Source organism: Elephas maximus, chromosome 1, assembly GCF_024166365.1.
Source record: "Elephas maximus indicus isolate mEleMax1 chromosome 1, mEleMax1 primary haplotype, whole genome shotgun sequence".
Classification (NCBI taxonomy): domain Eukaryota; kingdom Metazoa; phylum Chordata; class Mammalia; order Proboscidea; family Elephantidae; genus Elephas; species Elephas maximus.
This window is the reverse complement of record NC_064819.1, coordinates 54,033,723-54,052,578: the sequence shown is the minus strand read 5'-3', so window position 1 is coordinate 54,052,578 and position 18,856 is coordinate 54,033,723. Positions and strand designations below refer to the sequence as shown.

The following is an 18,856-nucleotide window of genomic DNA, read 5'->3' as shown; positions in this document are numbered from 1 at the left end:
AATATTTTTATCTTTTGTCATGTCTCTTAGAGGCAATATTTGTTTAACAAACTTAGCAAACTATCAAAAACTTTGGCATTTGATATTAATTATGGTAATAGTAACATGAATCTTTTTCCTCAGCTAACTCTTGATTTAAAAAATGAATAAATAAAACAGGTGAATATAGAAAGATAACTTATTCTTGCCTCGCATTTTAAAATAGTTGTAGCCAATTAAAATGAAACCGATCTTCCATTATATTTTCTTCTCTATCCTTCCCAATCATCTCCCCCAACGTCCACAAAGGGAAAAATTAATTATTGTCCTGTGGGTGGTGTTTTTAGAGAGGTATGCAAGCATGCGTGTATGTGTGTGTATATATATATATATTTTTTTTAATGCTAGGAGAATTGCCTTGTTAAACACATCCTTTACCCAACCAACAAATAAAAATAAACAGTATTCCCAAAAGTGGAAATCAATATATTAATTTATTTCCATGAAAACAAAACATGGAACATCATTGAAAACAAAAACTGATACAGTAGTCTCAAAGCATGCCCCCCTGGCTAGCCAAAATCCACTAGCCAAACGCTACACTCTCCCAACCTTAACCTGTTTACCTATGAAGACATAGGAGAAATGACCAGCAACTAACATGTATTGAAGCTAAATATTCCAGAAAGATTTCTCATTCTACACGAGAAAGATCCAGTGTAAAACATTTCTTCTTTTCATGTGTTGTCATTTAAATAAGTTGAAAAGAATTTTTACATCCCTATCAACCCTGGGTGAATTTATCTCAATTTTTTACCACCCGATAGAGTTCCATTTTTTTCAGAAGCATGAAAAAAAAATGCTTTACTTCAAAGTCATTCCCTTTAAATATGATTAACATTCAACAGGTACAATTATAGAAAAAAATCGTGTTAATTAAATGTATTATTAGTTGTAGTAACGGTTTTGTTAGAATAAATAAATATTTAGGAACTTATTGCATTAGAAGAAACTAGACTTCACATTTCTCTGAGGTGACAGGACTTTTTCTCAGTATGAACACTGAGACCATGCTCAAATCCTTCATTCTCTGGAATACTAAATATGGCTTCATTCCACCTTCTCTCAAAATTCCACCCCAGGAAATGAACTGAGAAGACCAGGAGGAGAATTCCAATTCTCAGGCAGTGAAATTTATTTCCTAATGCTTACTAATCTCTCTAAGCCTCAGCTACTTCATCCGAAAAATGGGGGTAATGATGGGAATCTCACAAGATTGTTGTGAGGTTGGAATGAAATAAGACCTATTAAGGGCTTACCACAATGCCTAGAATACAATAGCTTCTGTCTCTTCCCTTCCTTCTCTCTTTCGTTCTCCTTGGGCTGATATCACAATGTACACACTGATACCATGATCATGTTTATGACATATGAATGTCTTAAAATACAACCACTCTGTGAGATTCTCGAGAGCAGGCTTTTCAATATTGGCATGAATTCAAGATTTTTGAGGGACGATCCTTTTGTCTTACTTGCCTCAGCACATGTCTGACACATAACAAACACTCACGAAATATGTACCAAATGCATGCCACCTGAACGAATGGACTAATGCCAAAGGCTAAGTGATGGAGATGCTCACCTACATTTGAAAGCTGGTAGAAATTCAGGCACTTCTATCAGCACCCAAAACCAAAACGAAACCCATTGCAATCGACTGAATTCCAACTCATGGTGACCCTACAGGGCAGAGTGGAACTGCCCCACAGGGTTTCCAAAGCTGTAAATCTTTACGGAAGCAGATTGCCACATTTTCTCCCACAGAGCCTGGTGGGTTCGAACCACTGACCTTTTGATTCGCAGCTGAACATTTAACCGCTGTGCCACCAGGGCTCCTTCTATCAGCACCAGGCACTGTAAAGCTATTCAGAGAATACTATGGTTAGTTAAAAGCCTTGCTGGATAGAGTCCGTCTCCATTGTGCAAATAAGATTATCTTGGTGATAAGGAGGTCACGGCAGAGGAAAGCATGCATTCTGAGGCGTTGGAGACTTGAGACTCAATGCCTGCCCCAGTGTGTAGGAGCACATGTGTCCATGCAGTAGCACCTCTTTCTATGAATATCTTAATTTCTGCATGGGCCTTTCAGTTCTCAATGGGAAATGATGGAAAAGGCATCAGAGCATACTCTGGTATATTACAGAGAAATGTTCTATTTCCTAGAGGTCCTTTTACTGAAGCAAGCAGGCAATGATTTGTGTCTTAAAGCACATGCTATCTTTTGTTGATAACTTTATACTATTATATACACAACTCGCCATGAGTTAGAGCCCTGGTGGTGCAGTGGTTAAAGAGCTCGGCTGCTAACGGAAAGGTTGGCAGTTTGAATCCACCAGCCACTCTGTGGAAGCCCTATGGGGCAGTTCTACTCTGTCCTATAGGGTCGCTATGAGTCGGAATTAACTCGATGGTAACTTTTTTTTTTTAATTCACAACTTTAGACGTAGGTGCAGTTAAGCGCTTCATTTCTAGCTGAAAGGTTGGCTGTTTGTACCCATCCAGAGGTGCCTTGGAAGACAGTCCTGGTGATCTTCTTCCGAAAGGATCTGCCTTAAAAACTCTCTGGAGCAATTCTACTCTGCACACATGAGGTTGTCGTGAGTTGGAATTGACTTGATGGCAACCAACAACAACAACAGACACAGGTGAACTGAAGACACTAGAGTTCAAACTCAGGAACAAACTCAGTTCTCAATCCTAGTGGCTCAAGATTTAATCCTTTGGTGACCCAACAATTTTCTGCTTTGAATTTTTTGTTGATACCCTGTGTTTTCATTAATGGAAGCATGTCGAATCATTGAGTGTGTCTGAAGTTTTGGTAGCTAGTATGGATATTTGTTTTCTTGTCCCCTCCCACAAGCCTACCCTAAGTGTTTAATGGTACATACCAAGTCCCCACTGGGGTCAATTGGTACATATTGTAACAATTAAAATTTTCAAAATTTCTATTTTTCCTACCAAAAATTCAGACACCTCGTACAATACCATTAAAACAGTAAATTGCAGCCCACGACCATTTCTTCTGTTTCAAACAGTCATAAAGGCCCCAGCTGGGTGGCCGCACACAGTGTCAGTGGTGCTGCATCTTCCCAATAAACCCCAGAGGCTGAAAAGGTTCATGGTCACTAGATGTACCACTGGGCACAGAAAGGAGATCAGTAAGTACTTAGAGAGCTGTTCCTATGCCTATGTGTGGCTGAGCAAAGGGGAGTGGTGTCTGTGTATCATGGTGTGATAAGTTATTAAAGATTCCTTCTTCATAGAAATTCAGTTCTTATTTTTTTAAATAGCATTACCTGAAATAATTTTCCTTTCATTAGAACATTTATATACGATGACTATCTGGTGCAAAGTTCTGAGGACAGTGAGACTTGTATGATCATCACCATCGCCTAAGGGGGAGGTGTGTGTCAAGAAACCGCCTGCATGGCCAAAGAGCCAAGACCACTCTAACCAGCCATTGCGTTTGCTTATTTCATAGCCTACAGTGGACGTTTGAAAGTATAATGATGCAGCCAAGTCCTGAAGCCATCACCATGGTCCTGAAGCTGTTCACACAACCAAGGCAAAAGTCCCTCACAAGGAGAGGCTCTTCTTCCAACTGGGCTGTCCCTGGAGTCTTGAGTTGCAGCAGATCAAAAATACCAGCTAGGATGTATTGCAATTTCACTCTGATTTAGGGTTCTCTCTCGAAGCCTCAGTTCTAGGCATTCCACAGTCAGAGGGTACGTGTTCAGCTCAAACTTATTAGCAAACAGGCTTGGCGAGTTAATCAGCCACTTTAAGTCACCGTTTCCATAGATACAAATGCCATGTACATAGTGGCCTGCAAAGAAGAGAACAGAAAACACAGTCAAAACATGCTAGCTTTCGAAAGCCAAGGGTAGCGAACTTGCAGAAAAGTAGTTATTGCCATGACTTCCAAGAAGCGAGAACCGTGCTGAGTGCGACACGATTCAGAGGAAATATGATCGTGTAGTCCAGCCCACAAGGAAGTGAAACTCTATTTAGGAAGACAAGGAGTACGGTAAGGATCAATGCAATAAAATGTAATCTACTTCTCACTCCTCTGACAAGTGCGTTGATCAATATGATCTATTATATTCTAATTCAAATCCGTTCAATTCGGTTCCTAACTGCAGATTCTGTACTTCCTCCTCTGACCCTAACCAACTGAGGCTAGGTTAGACCTCACAAGTCAAAGAGCACATTCCTCCAGATGGCCAAGTCTGCCCAAGAATACAGAGGCCAGCCACAAGCACAGGGGTGCCCAGGCCCCCCTCACTTTTGACTTCCTGGCTCCTACTGTTCTCTTGGGTTTGAATTCTGACTCACAGAATTCAGGAAAGTTCACTACACTTATGATGAAAACCCATTGCCGTCAAGTCAATTCCAACTCATAGTGACCCTATAGGACACAGAAGAACTGCCCCATAGGCATAGGGTTTCCAAGGCTGTAATCTTTACAGAAGCAGATTGCCACATCCTTCTCCTGTGGAGTGGCTGGTGGGTTTGAAGCAGCGACTTCTCACTTACAGTCAAGTGCTTAACCACTGTGCCACCAGCGTTCCTTATACTTATGATTACAGTTTCACTATAGCAAAAAGGATACAAATGAAGAGACTACCATAGGGCAAGGTCTGATCTTCCATGACCCATAAAGGCACATGCTACCCTCCCACGTGCATTAAGGTCCTTCACCAACTAGGAAGCCCATGTAGTTTCTGTATCCAGAGCCTTTATGGGGCTCTAATTATGTGGGGGAGTCCTTGAGTGGAGCACTACCAGACAAAAGGTTGGCGGTGCAAACCCACCCAGAGGCTCCCCAGAAGGCAAGCCTGGCAATCTGCTTCCAAAAGGTCACAACGCAGCCTTGAAAACCTTACAGAGCAATTCTACTCTGCATACCTGAGGTTGCCATAAGTCAGAATCAACTTGGCAGCAACTAACAACAATAATTATGTGGTAATAATTGATTGAACTCAACCTTCAGCCTCCTCCCCCAAGATCAGGTCGATATCAACTGGTGGGTCTTTCTGATCTGCTCAGCCCCTGCCCAAGAGGCACCTCATTAGCATAAACCATCTGGTGTGGTCTGGAGAACTCATCAAGGACACTTCAATCACTGGGGAAATTCCAAGGTTTTAGAGGTTCTCTCTCAGGAACCAAAGACCAAATTCTTTCATAAAGTTAAATTCTTTACCTCACAGGTACGAGTATACATTCGGGGAAAAAAAAAAGAGACAAATAATACGAGGCAATAATATAATAGGTCACAAGGCAATTTGTGTGTTATCAAATGAGAGTTATAGATGAGAAGTTCTAGAAGTAAACAGATAGGAGAGGTCTTCATGGGTTGCATTGGGCAGGGAAAGCTCTATATCACCAGCCTGGGTTTCTTCCCTGAACTCCGGTCTAGTTTCTCTAACTGCCTATGTTATTCCTTCTCTTAGATGTGTAACAGACCTCACAGGTTTAATGCGCCAGGACTGGACCCCTTAAATCCTCTTGGCACAGACCTGCTCCTCTCCAAGTCTTCTTCCTCATTGTTGTTGTCTTTGTTAGATGCTGTTGAGTCAGTTCAGACTCATAGCAACCCTACGTACAACAGAACAAAACAGTGCCCAGTCCTGCGCCATCCACACAATCATTGCTTCGTTTGAGCGCTTTGTTGCAGCCACCATGGCAGTCCATCTCGCTGAGGGTCTTCCTCTTTTTTGCTGATCCTCTACTTTACCAAGCATGATGCCTTTCTCCAGGGACTAGTCCCTCCTGATAATATGTCCAAATTACACGAGATGAAGTCTCTCCACCCTCTCTTTTAAGGAGTATTTTGGCTGTATTTCTTTCAAGACAGATTTGTTCTTTCTTCTGGCAGTCCATGATATTATTCAATATTCTTCATCACCATAATTCAAATACATCAATTCTTCGGTCTTCCTTATTCATTGTCCAACTCTTGTATACATATGAGGTGACTGAAAATACCATGGTGTCTTAGTTATCTACTGCTGCTATAACAGAAATACTACAAGTGGGTGGCTTTAGCAAACAGAAATTTATTCTCTCACAGCTTAGGAGACTAGAAGTCCAAATTCGGGGTGTCATCTATAGGGGAAGCTTTCTCTCTCTGTTGGTTCCGGGGGAAGGTCCTTGTCATCAATCTTCCCCTGGTGTAGGAGCTTTCCAGCACAGGGACCCTGGGTCCAAAGGACGTGCTATGCTTCCAGTGCTGCTTTCTTGGCAGTATGAAGTCCCCATGTCTCTCTGCTCACTTCTTTCTTTTGTATCTCAAGAGAGATTGGCTTAAGACACAACCTTATCTTGTAGATTGAATCCTGCCTCATTAACATAACTGCCTTTAATCCTGTCTCATTAACATCACAGAGGTAGAATTTACAACACACAGGAAAATCACATCAGATGACAAAATGGTAGACAATCACACAATACTGGGAATCCTGGCCTAGCCAAGTTGACATATATTTTTGGGACACAATTCAATCTATGTCACATGGCTTGGGTCAGGCAAATTCTATTCTTCAGGGCCCCAGGCATTTCTCTCCTTTCTTTCACACCCCACATCCAATTTATCGGCAAATTCTGCCAGCTCAACCTTCAAAATATTTACACAGTTTAACCGCTTTTCACTACCTCCAGTACTACCATCCTGATCCCAGCTACTGGCATCTTCCTGTCTGAATTATTACAGTAGTAACTGGTCTCCCCTGCTTCTACCTTTGCCCTCTTGGTATATGCTCAGCAGAACAGCCACAGTGATTGTTTTAAAATGTAAATAGAACAGGTCTCCTCTGTTGAAAATGTTGTAATGGCTTCTTATCTCACATGCAGAAAAATGCAACATCCTAGCAGTGGCACCCAAGACTCCTCAAAGTTCGGCCTCTCGTTATGCTGGTGGAGTTACCTTCTCCCACTCAAGCCCTTCCTCATCTTCTTTGGCCATGCTGTCCTCCCTGCTAGTCCCGAGCACACCAGGCATGCTCTACCTGAAAATCTGCATTGCCTGTTTCTCCCCTGACAGCCTTCTACCAGACATCCTCAGGGCCCCCTCCCACAAGACCTCAGGCCACAGCTCTAAGGCCACCTTCTCAGTGAAGTTCTCCCTACCCTCCTGCCCCCCCTTCCCTGGTTCGCTTTTTTAAAAAATTTTTTGGCACTTACGAATCCCCCAGCCACTCCTTGGAAATGCTATGGGGCAGTTCTACTCTGACCTATAGGGTTGCTATCAATGGAGCCCTGGTGGCAAAGTGGTTAAGAGCTACAATTGCTAACCAAAGGTCAGCAGTTCGAATCCATCAGCCACTCCTTGGAAACCATATGGGGCAGTTCTACTCTGTCCTATAATGTTGCTGTGAGTTGGAATCAACTTGACATCAATGGGTTTGGTTTTTGTTTGTTTGTTTACCAATGGATACACATCAGTGCCAAGAACGGAAAAAAAAAATTGTTTACTGTCTCTCTTCCTGGACAATTATTTATTGTCTGTCTCCTCAGACTAGGCTATTTGCACCAGGAGGGCTGAGATTTCAGGCCATTTTCTTCATTTCTTTGTGCCCTAATGTGAGTTATTTTGTTTTTAGAAGACGGAGTTTACAATTGTTTGCAAGTTACAATTTCTTACATCATCAGTTTTATTTGCTCTCTAGTATTAATGGTACCAGTTGCCATTGAGTTGACTGACTCATGGAGACTCCACATGTCTCAGAGCAGAGCTGTGCTCCATAGGGTTTTCCATGGCTGATTTTTCTGAAGGAGACTGCCAGGCCTTTCTTCAGAGATGCCTCTGGGTAGACTTGAACTTTTGACCTTTTGGTTAGCAGCCAAGCGCGTTAAGTGTTTGCACCATCCAGGGACTCCTGCACCTGAAACAGTGCCTGGTAAATCTTAAGGGTTCAATTAACTTTGTTGTTAGGTGCCACTGAGTCAGTTCTGACACACAGCAACCCTATATACAACAGAATGAAACACTGCCCGACCCTGTACCATCCCCACAATTGTTGTTATGCTTAAGCCCGTTATTGCAGCCACTGTGTCAGTCTGCCTCACTGAGGGTCTTCCTCTTTTCTGGTGACCCTCTACTTTACCAAGCACGATGTCCTTCTCCAGGGACTGATCCCACCTCCAACATGTCCAAAGTATCTGAGATGTAGTCTCACCATCCTTGCTTCTAAACAGCATTCCTGTACTCCTTCCAAGACAGATTTGTTCATTCTTTTGGCAGTCCATGGTATATTCAATATTCTTCTCCAACACCACAAATAAAAGGCGTCAGTTCTTCTTCAGTCTTCCTTATTCATGGTCCAGCTTTCACATGCATAGAAGGCAATTGAAAACACCATGGCTTGGGTCAGGTGCACCATAGTCTTCAAGGTGACATCTTTACTTTTCAACACTTTAAAGAGGTCTTTTGCAGCCAATTTGCCCAATGCAATGCGTCTTTTGATTTCTTGACTAGTGCTTCCAGGTTTGTTGATTGTGGATTCAAGTAAAATGAAATCCTTGACAACTTCAATCTTTTCTCCATTTACCGTGATGTATGGGTCCAGTTGTGAGGATTTTTGTTTTCTTTATATCGAGGTATAATCCATACTGAAGGCTGTGGTCTTTGATCTTCATCAGTAAATGCTTGAAGGCCTCTTAGCTTTCGGCAAGCAAGGTTGTGTCAACTGCATACCACAGGTTGTAAATGAGTCTTCCTCCAATTCTGATGCCCTGTTCTTCTTCATATAGTCCAGCTTCTCGGATTATTTGTTCAGCATACAGATGGAATAGTTATGGTGAAAGGATACAACCCTGATGCACACCTTTTCTAACTTTAAACCACACAGTATCCCTTCATTCTGTTCAAACGATTATCTCTTGATCTATGTAAAGGTTCCTCATGAGCAGAATTAAGCGTTCTAGAATTCCCAAAGGGGTTGAATTATTAGTTTTTGAATAAAAGGATGGAGAAGGATGAGTAGAACTATAGAGGTTAGTGGATGGATAGAATTAGGAAGGATCAGGGGGCTGGATGGTGGCTTTGGCTGGGGCAGTCTCTCTGCAAAAATTGTAGAAATGGAGATTTTCTGCTAGAATAGGTCATTTTGTTAGGGCATAGGTTAGAAACAGAATAACAGGAAGTGGGACCTATTTTTTACATGTTCTGCTTGGCATATAGTAGAATAAGTACCAGTTGGCTGAAGTAGCTGACTAAAGGATTTGGTCTTTTAAAGGCCTGTGGAGAGTCCTTAACAATTTTTGAATGGTAGAATAAAATAATGAAATTGATTTCAGCAAGATTTATTTCACAGAGTATATTAGAAATCAGTGAAGAGACAGCAGTAATATCTTAGATGTGAAATGGGCATAAAAATTGTCTGAAGAAACAATTATATTTTATTTATATTATTAGCTTACACTGTATTAAATTGTTACATTAATTATTTATATATGACTCAGACAATTATATAGATTTATTTTGTCTAGAGAGAGAAAAATTAAACAGGAGTGATGCAGCTGCTGTGGAAACCAGTCTGGAGGTTTCTCAAAATGTTAAATATAGAATAGTCATATGACCCAGCAGTTCTACTCCTGGGCATATACCCAAAAGATTTAGTTAAATATAGAATTACCATATGACCCAGCAATTCTACACCCTGGCATACACTCAAAAGACATATAAGCAGGGACTCAAACAGATATTTGTACAACAGTGTTCACTGCAGTACTATTCACAATAGCTAAAAGGTGGAAACAACCCACAAGTCCATCAACTGATGAATGGATAAACACAACGTGGTATTTCTATACAAGGGACTATTATTCAGCCATAAAGAGAAATAAAGTTCTGACATATGCTATAACATGGATGAACATGGAGAATGTTATGCCGAGTGAAAGAAAGCAGATATGAAAAGACAAATATTATGTGAACCCATTTATATGGAATATCTGGAATAGCTATCTGGAATGCATACAAACAGGAAGTAGATTAGAGGTTACAGGTGGGGGGATGAAGAGTTAATGCTTAGGGTATACACAGTTTCTGTTTGGGATGATGAAAAAGTTTTGGAAATAAATAGTGGTGATGGCTGCACCAAGCCAAACACACAAGCAAACAAACACTGCAGTGCTTATTGGAAGTGAATGGCCATGTGGACGGGTAGGAAGAGACACTGGTCTAGAGCCAGGTGGCACTTGGTGATTACTAACTCAGTGTGGGTGAGAGGAAGCACGTAGTGAGAACAACAGGGAAAGAAGCCAGGACGGAGGAAAGGAAAGAATAACTGGGTGGCGAGAGAAGCAACAGCCTGGCCATCATGTGTATCCTCAAGAAAATTCACATCAGCAGGAAAGAAGCATTTCAGTCTGGACCAGGTAAAAAGTTTATAGACAACTTGACCTTCAGGATGGAGGCACTATGTACATGCTTGCAGAGGGAAGGCAAAGCAGACAGGGAGAGGCTGAAAATGCGGGCGTGCCAGAGGATAATTTAGGGGAGCCCACAGATAATCGAGACCACAGAGGTGGATGGACAGCTTTTCTTCCAGAAACAGGAGGGAACAAAAATACTCTAAGACAGAGGGAAGGGAGACGGTGACTAGGCAACTGGTAAGGGAGTCTTGCAAATGTCCTGTAAGTTCTTCCTAAAGTTGAAATAATTATCTTTAGAGAGTGAAAAAATTGATTTAGCACAAGTTTGAGAGCTTCAAGGTGAGTAAAAAACTGCAAAGGTGTACCCTGGGAAGGGCACCAGGAAAATGATAAGGGAAATAAAACGATAAGAAGGTAGAAAACAGGGCCTTGCTGAAGTTGACTAGCAGTTCACCAGGAGTCAGTGGGTGGTGCAAATGATTAACACGCTCAGCTGCTAACCGAAAAGTCGGAGATCCAAGTCCACCCAGAGGTGCCTCAGAAGAAAAGCCTGGTGATCTACTTCCAAAAAATCAGCCACTGAAAGTCCTGTGGAGCACAGTTCTACTCTGACATACGTGGGACCTCCATGAGCCAAAGCTGACAACTGGTTCTACAGCGGATGCATCTAGGACAGTTCTTTAACATTCTCCAGCAACATCCGGCCTAAGAAAATACAAATGGAGAAAAGCAGCTGGTGGCAATGATTACACTTAGGAATCAGCCTTGTAGGACCCAAATGGCGAGGGAACCTAAAATGTTGGTAATAAGAGGGTGGAGGTGGCTGACTACACTATACGGTCTAGACAAGGAGTCCTTAGAAGAGAACTAGCAAAAGGAGGACTCTGAAAAGTTGAACTCCTGGTAACCCCAATTTAAAGAACGAACAAATTAAAACAAAACAAAAAACATGTTTTAAATGCTAAGGATATAGAAATGAACAAACTGGTAAAAAAAAAAAAAAAAAATCCCAGGCCTCTTGGAGTTTCTGTTGTATTCTGGGAAGAAAGACAGTAAACTATATAGTATGCAAATTGGTGAAGAAAACTAGTTAGAGGTAACAAAGAGATTATACTCAGACATGGGAGCTCCAAATTCAAGACCACAGAACTAGAATGGTACTCCGTGATTCTGCGTGTTGAGAGGGCTTAGAAAGGAGATAGGAACCCTGGTGGTGCAGCAGCTAAGCACTCATCTGCTAACTGAAAGGTCAGTGGTTTGAACCCACCAGTTGCTCAGCGGAAGAAAGATGTGGCAGTTGGTTTCTGTAAAAATTACAGCCTTGGAAACCCTATGGAGCAGTTCTATTCTGTCCTACAGGGATACTATGAGTCAGAATTGAGTCCACAACAAGTTTGGTGATTTTTTTTGGCAGGGGGCACATATAAAAGGAGTACAGAAATAGTCTTGGAACAAGTCCTATTACGCAGAGACAATGGAAAAAGGACCAGATTGTACTACTGAGTCATTGGTTTGGCATGTAATCTTAATGTTTCATCTTCTTGGGATTATGCCTTTTTCTTTTCCCAAAATAGTAGTTTTTGGGACTAGACAATTCTTATGCCCTGAATCATATGGGGCTTTCAGATGTTCATTGGTATAACAAGCATTAAGAGAAAAAAAAGAGACACTTACCAGAGAGGGTTGGGCTGCCTAAGCTTGTACACTGAGTTAGGACCTACCCTCATGGTCCCTACCTGTAATGTGATGATAAAAGCCTACAACACTACAAGCCAAACTAGTTGACACCTTCTCTATTGAGATAGGGTCAGGATAAAGGTAACAACAAGGACCTCGGGGTATGGCCCTACCTGAGGGTGACTGAGGCACAGTAGAACAGGGCTTCTGTAGTGGGAGAGGGATAGAACTGCAAGGTAATGACATCACATGGGTTCCAGTTGTGGATGTTGGAGTCCTCAAGTGTTACAGCTGGAAAGGAGGCAGACAAGCAACTCACAGTATGACTGAGGTGGTCCAAGAAGGTGATAGTGGTTGGTGGAAGGATCTGGAGATGATAGTATATCCCACATATTCAGAACATGACTGATGGTGATGGTCAGTTTCCTAAAGACCCAGGAGATCAAAGAGCAAAGGGATCTCCTCTCTGTCTCCATCTCCTCCCTCTCCAAGGACAGGCTGTGATGGGAATATGGGCAGGTAGCACATGTGGTCCTCTGAGGCAACAGGTAGACTGATGAAGGTGAAGATAGGAAGATGCTTGAGAACAGATTAGAATTTCTGTACAGTGATGCAACAGGGTTGTCCTCTACAGTGGAAAGCAAGAGAGAGATGAGGAAGAGGTTGGGTGTAATGGAGATCTGTAGAGATGCAGCAATGTAGTTTTCACCTGAAATGTTAGGTGTAGGGAAGATGAACTGATGAGTGAAGCCATAGACTGCGAGGAGAAGTGAAGGCAAGGTCTTGTTATCACAGGGAGAGAAGACTCAAATTCCATATTCACTTATCCATTCATTCACTTATTCCCGCATTCTCTGAATAAGTACTTACTGCATGCCCACGATATACCAGGCAATAGCCTAAATGGAAAGTATGTCAGAGCTTCTAGAGGCGCCTCTGGGTGCATTCCAACTGCCAATCTTTCAAATAGTAGTTGAGCGCTTAACCGTTTGCGCCATCCAGGGACTCCTCATATACATTTACCACAATAAAAAAAACTATTAAAATAAAAGGAAGAAACCATACCAGGACTGACAAAAATCCTTCTCCGTAAGGGTCTATAGAAATGAAAACTTCCTACGGTTTCTAGTTCTTGTCCATTTGGAGGAGAAACCTCATTAGTATCACCTACCATCACAAGTGCTGTGGCAAACAGCCCAAGCTTTCCAAGCCACCTGAAAATGCTATTGTGGTAGAGCGAGCTGCCTCTGGAGGGAGTGGAGGCTGACGTGAGGGGCATGGTGAGAACATGGCAGCATTTCTTATCCCTTTTCAAGGACCACAAACACTGTGCCTCTGGCTTCTCTACTTAAAAATGAACAGACCAATCTAAATATACCAGTAGTTCTTTCTCCTTCAGTACCCCTGTATTCCACAACTACCTTCTTCTTAACACCAACTAGCACGGAAGCCTAAAAGCCTGAAAGGAATGCTCACCGTGGCAACCCCCGTGCTTATCTTCCATGTCAATCCACTTCACAGCTCTGAGGTTGCCCATCCAAGATGCATTGGGCATGGAGCCAGGGACATCTGCAAAGGTGATAAAAAAAGAAAAAAGCAGAATTGAGAACAGAGAGAGAAAGGTACCAGCTTCATCAAGTAGGCCCCCAAGTCATGCTTATTTTTTTGCAGTACATTCTCTTCATGTCAGGTTTTTCATCACAGGTGCAAGACCTCAAAGGCTGGTATGAATGCTTGGTAGGCATAGGCCTAGCCTTGCCACCAGTAAAAAGAATTTGTTGATTTTTCATAGAGCCTAAGAAATACCAGAGTGTGAAACCATAACAGAGCTGAGAAAGTTGGGGCTTTCCAGTCTATACCCCAGTGAACTTTGGTTGAGTTTACTTTTAATCACAAAATTAAAAATTTTTAGCACTTTCCAGGATGTGGTGCTAAGAGGCATGTGCAATCTTCTAATAACCTATGATTTCTATCTTAAAGAGAGAGCTCAGAAAAACGGCTTCCTTGATTAAACATCTATGTCCTTAGTGCTAATGGTCAAAGTAAATCCAAGATGTCTCTTCTTATGTGATGTTGCAACACTACGTATATATAAAAAAATTTTTTTTAAATGGCTTGTTCACTTACTGTATACACTGTATACATAACATAAACATACATAAATAAATCCTTTAATAAACTACCCTTCTTGTTGAAACACTTGTTGAGAATCTAATATTGCCAAGCACTGTGCTGGGCACTGGGGGTAGAGATAAATAAGACCTGATTCCTCATCACCCTATTGGAGATGATGAACTTTCTGGTCCAAGAACATTTCTTGAGCATTGAATTTTTCCTATAAGGATTGGTATGCACTGATACATCCATCTTCTGTTTCCTCCAGTTTTTTGATGAAAATTTTAGTTCCTTACCCATTATCTAATTCACCTTAGAAACCTAAAAAGTTGCCTTTTCTTAAAAAAAAAAAAAAAAAAGCCTTGAGGTTGCATCTTGCTAAGCCAGAGCTTCTCAACCTTGACACTGTTGACACTGGGCTGGAAAATTCTTTATGGTGGGGGCTGTCCTGTGATTGTAGGATGTTTAGCAGCATCCTTGCCTCTGTTCACGAAATGCCAGTAGTACCCTGCTCCCAAGTTCTGACAATCAAAGATGTCTCCAGATGTTGCCCAACATCCCCTGGAGGAGCAAACTCATCCTGTTTGAGAGCACTGTGCTAAGCTATCTCAAATAACCTTCTCCATTTCACTGAATTTCTGGATAGGCCACAGAGATTGATGAGCCCATTAATCATATAGGGTAGTTATATCCCAAGATGATAATCTAAATATACAAAAATCATTACTGGAAAAAGATCATATGGGAATCAATTTAAATGCAACCAAAAGAGGAATACTTTGCTTCATAATAACTGCAGCATTTTCACCAGTGACAATGCAATCTGGACATAATTTTGATGTAATGGCACTATACAAATGATATCTCTACCCAAATTTCTCTGGTCTTTTCTCAGAAGATTCCTCTTAAATATCAGTAAGACATACTGTGGTAGGCAGAATACTGGCATCCCCCAAAGATGTACACATCTTAATCTCTGGAATCTGTGAATACATTACATGGCAAAAGGGAGTTAAGGGTGCTAATCAGCTGACCTTAAAATAGGGAGGTCATCCTGAATTATGGGGGGAAGCTATCTAATCACAGGAATCCTTAAGAGTGGAAGAGGAAGGCAGAAGAGGAGGTCAGAGTGGCGTGAGAAGGATGCAAGCTGCTGTTGCTGGCTTTGAAGAGAGAGGAAGGGGCCATAAGCCAAGGAATGTGGGTAGCCTCTAGAAGCTGGAAAAGGCAAGGAAACCATTCCTACCCAGAGCCCTGCGGATGCCTTGATTTTAGCTCAGTGAGACCTCCTGTAAGATAATATACTTGTGTTAGGTTGTTAAGTTTGTGGTAATTTGTTATAACAGCAATTTTAAAACTAATACACACACTAATGAAAAAAAATTACCTAAGATGATGGATGAGATAATTTTTAATAAGAAAAAAATTAAGCAAAATCAAGACTTGAAAAGCTTAATTGGATTAGGCATTTAAAATAACTTTTCTTCAAAACTTTATATAAGTCATCCCATTGCCTTCTTGCCTGCATGATTTCTGCCGAGTAGTCCAAGCTTATTCTTATTGACTGTCCTTTGTAGGTGACTTTTTGTTTATCCCTAGCTGCTCTTAAAATTATCTCTTTATCTTTGGTTTTGACAAGTTTGATTATAATATGTCTTGGTGACTTTCTTTTAAAATTTACCTTATGTGGAGTTTGATGAACATCTTAGATTGATATCTTCTCATCTTTCAAGACATCAGGGAAGTTTTCTGCCAACAAATCTTCAACAATTCTCTCTGTATTTTCTGTTATCCCTCCCTGTTCTGGTAGTGCAATCACTCGTACGTTATTTCTCTTGATAGAGTCCCACATAATTCTTAAGGTTTTTTCTTTTTCTTTTAATTCTTTTATCTGATTTTTCTTCAAATATGTTGGTGCCAAGTGCTTTATCTTCAAGGTCCCCCATTCTGCCTTCCACTTGCTTGATTCTGCTCCTCTGACTTTCTATTGAGTTGTCTAATTCTGTAATTTTATTGTTAATCTACTGAATTTCTGATTGGTGTCTCTCTATGGATTCTTGAAGCTTATTAAATTTTTCATTATGTTCTTAAAGAACCTTTTTAATTTCTTCAACTGTTTTATCTGTGCGTACTTTGGCTTGTTCTGCATATTGCCTGATCTTCCTGATGTCTTGAAGGGTTCTATATATTAATCTTTTGAATTCTGCATCTAGTAATTCCAGGAAAGCATCTTCATCCAGAAGATCCTTTGAGTCTCTGTTTTGAGAGCTTGTTGAAGTAATCATGGTCTGTTTCTTTATGTGGCTTGATATTGTCTGTTGTCTCCGAGCCATCTGTAAGTTATTGTATTAGTTTATTTTATGTTTCCTTTGTTTTGTTATGCTCAAATAAATGGGTTGCTTGAGTGAGCTAGCTTGATTATTTTCAAGTTTGGGGCTCTGACGTCCTGTCACCAGATGGCTGGAGCTGTTATCAGGTATGTGAGCTTATGAGTCCATTCACTTTTCTTGTGTGGACTCAGCTCAGGTGTCCAGGTAGCTGGTCATCCAGTGTGTGGTACAGGCTCTGTCCTACAGTCTTAGAGGAACAGGGGTGTTTGGTGTAGGTACCGGTATCTGGTTGCAGCAGCGGGTCGCACTCTGAACAAGGCAGGGGGCTGAGAACTGTCCCCCCAGTATCACTGAGGAAAGCGTGTCCCTCTTCCCTAGAGCATACAGGTGGGTGGGTTCTACAGACAGACCATGGGCACTCAATGCTTTTGCTTGTAAGGACTGGGAGGTACCAGTTATCCTTGGACCCCTGTCACAGGTGGGTGGGTGACCTGAGATGAGCCACCAGTCCTTAGGCCTCTGATGTGGGTAGGTGAGGACCCTGTTTAATAGGCTTTGCCATGTCAAATATCAAATGTCCACCTCTCCACCACACAGCTTAATCAGTCACAGTCTGCCAGCAAGGGCCTATTCTACTGGAATAGGCCCACACAGGTCCACGCAGGGGAAAAAGGTATTCAAAGTCCATGGACCATTTGTGTCTGGACAGGAGCTGCTTCTGTCCTGAGCCCCCCAGGTTGGTGGAGCTGGCAAATTATCTTTTCCCCCTGTTATAAATTTTTCCTTCTCCAAGTCCAGGAGCATGGCTCAGGGCACTCAAATGGGCCTATCTCAGGCCCAGGGAAATCAACAGCCACTGAAGCTGGCTTAGGGACAGGGGGCGTGGTAAAATATATGCAAGTACTTAGCTTTTGCCAAGAGCACCGTTCTTCTCTGGTTCTGGATGTGTGAATAGGCTGTATGGCTGGCTGCTTCTCCCTGAGAAAACTGCAGCCCAACGCTAGTACCAGCCCACCACCACCACTCTGGGAACAGTGCCTGAGGGCTCCCTGCAATTCAGGTCCGGTAACTCCTCTCTGCTTCTGAACGGTCTCACTCTCCCCTGCCACTTAGTCCATTTTCTAACTTTGCCTTTGATGTTCAGGGCTTCTAGCTTGTCATAAATGTAATCATTTCACTTGATTTTTCGGGTCTTTGTTGTAAGAGGGATCGTCAGAAGCATCTGGCTATTCTGCCATCTTTGCCCCACCTCCCCTAAAATAACTTTTCTTAAAAATGTTAATAAAAAACATGCATATTTTCAGAAGAAAAATGCTCTTTTCTTTTGCCCTGATGCCACATGATAATTACATAATGATCTAAATAAAGAATTGTACCAAGGTCTCTCAACTAAAATTAAATTTTGTCTTTTCTGTAAATAGCATGGGTCTTTACCCCGCAGGGCCCTCTGTAGGGCAAGGTTCTTCTTTTCTTGCTGGCAAGGAAACTCTGCTTGAAAAATTTGCTTATAAATGTTAACAGCATTCAAGAAAAACAATATTTATTAATCAATACTACCTCCTGTTGTTGTAATTTGCATTTTAGTACTTAAAAAATTATTTTAGTGCCGTCTATCTGAAAAGAAGCTTTCTCGTTTTGTCTTGTTTTAGTACATATTTTAAAAGAATTTAGAATAAAACTCACCTTGGTTAAACAGACTGGGCGGGGGGGAGAATGGAAAGCAAAGAGATAATTGGTGTATTTATTTATGTCAACAAAAGTAGCTGATGTGTATGTGATTTTTATGAGATTACACCTCAACAGCAACTAACAGCAATCATTTTGATTAACGGCATCGGAAAAGTTTGAATAAAATATTTCCATGGCAAAAAATTTCAACCTCCTTTAAGTGATTATGTTTTTAAAACGACAAGATAGTTTTCCTTCTCTTTTATCCCCATTAAGATGGATCATCACAAACTGATTCTTACTCAGAAACACATTTCAGTATGCTAGAGATAAGAGTCTTGTCACTTATAATTAATAGCCCTCCTTCTTTAAAATAAATATATGTGTCTATTAACCTCCTGCTAATGAAATCCCAAACTTCAGCTTCTGTACTTTGATGATGGGTCTCAAATATGCCTATGTTTAAATATTAAAAATTGCATTTAAAAGCAGGACAGGAAAGAGGCAAATATAGATAAAGTTGAATTCTACTTTGTGCTTTTTGTAAGCAACGCTGCGGCACAGAAATGCCTGCAGGAATGGGCATATCGGTTGCTGTTGAGTAGATTCCGACTCATAGTGACCCTGTAGGACAGAGTGGAAGTGCCCCA

The 18,856-nt window shown here is 41.4% G+C and overlaps 1 protein-coding gene across 3 annotated transcripts in view; it reads right to left on the bottom strand.

Annotated features, from left to right (window-relative positions):
• Positions 1-499: 499 nt before the first annotated feature.
• The window catches only part of GCNT2 (glucosaminyl (N-acetyl) transferase 2 (I blood group)), an 82,128-nt gene continuing 63,771 nt past the window's right edge, over positions 500-18,856 (bottom strand). For 2 of the 3 annotated variants that reach the window (XM_049883568.1, XM_049883557.1), the window contains exons 2-3: positions 13,570-13,662; positions 500-3,865 (exon numbers count right to left, since the gene is read on the bottom strand). In XM_049883568.1, the coding sequence (XP_049739525.1) occupies positions 3,675-3,865; positions 13,570-13,662 (284 nt within the window). In that variant the 3' untranslated portion in view covers positions 500-3,674. Of the gene's footprint in view, positions 3,866-11,724; positions 12,385-13,569; positions 13,663-18,856 lie in introns of those variants that run through there. The other variant, XM_049883577.1, reaches the window with a different exon arrangement.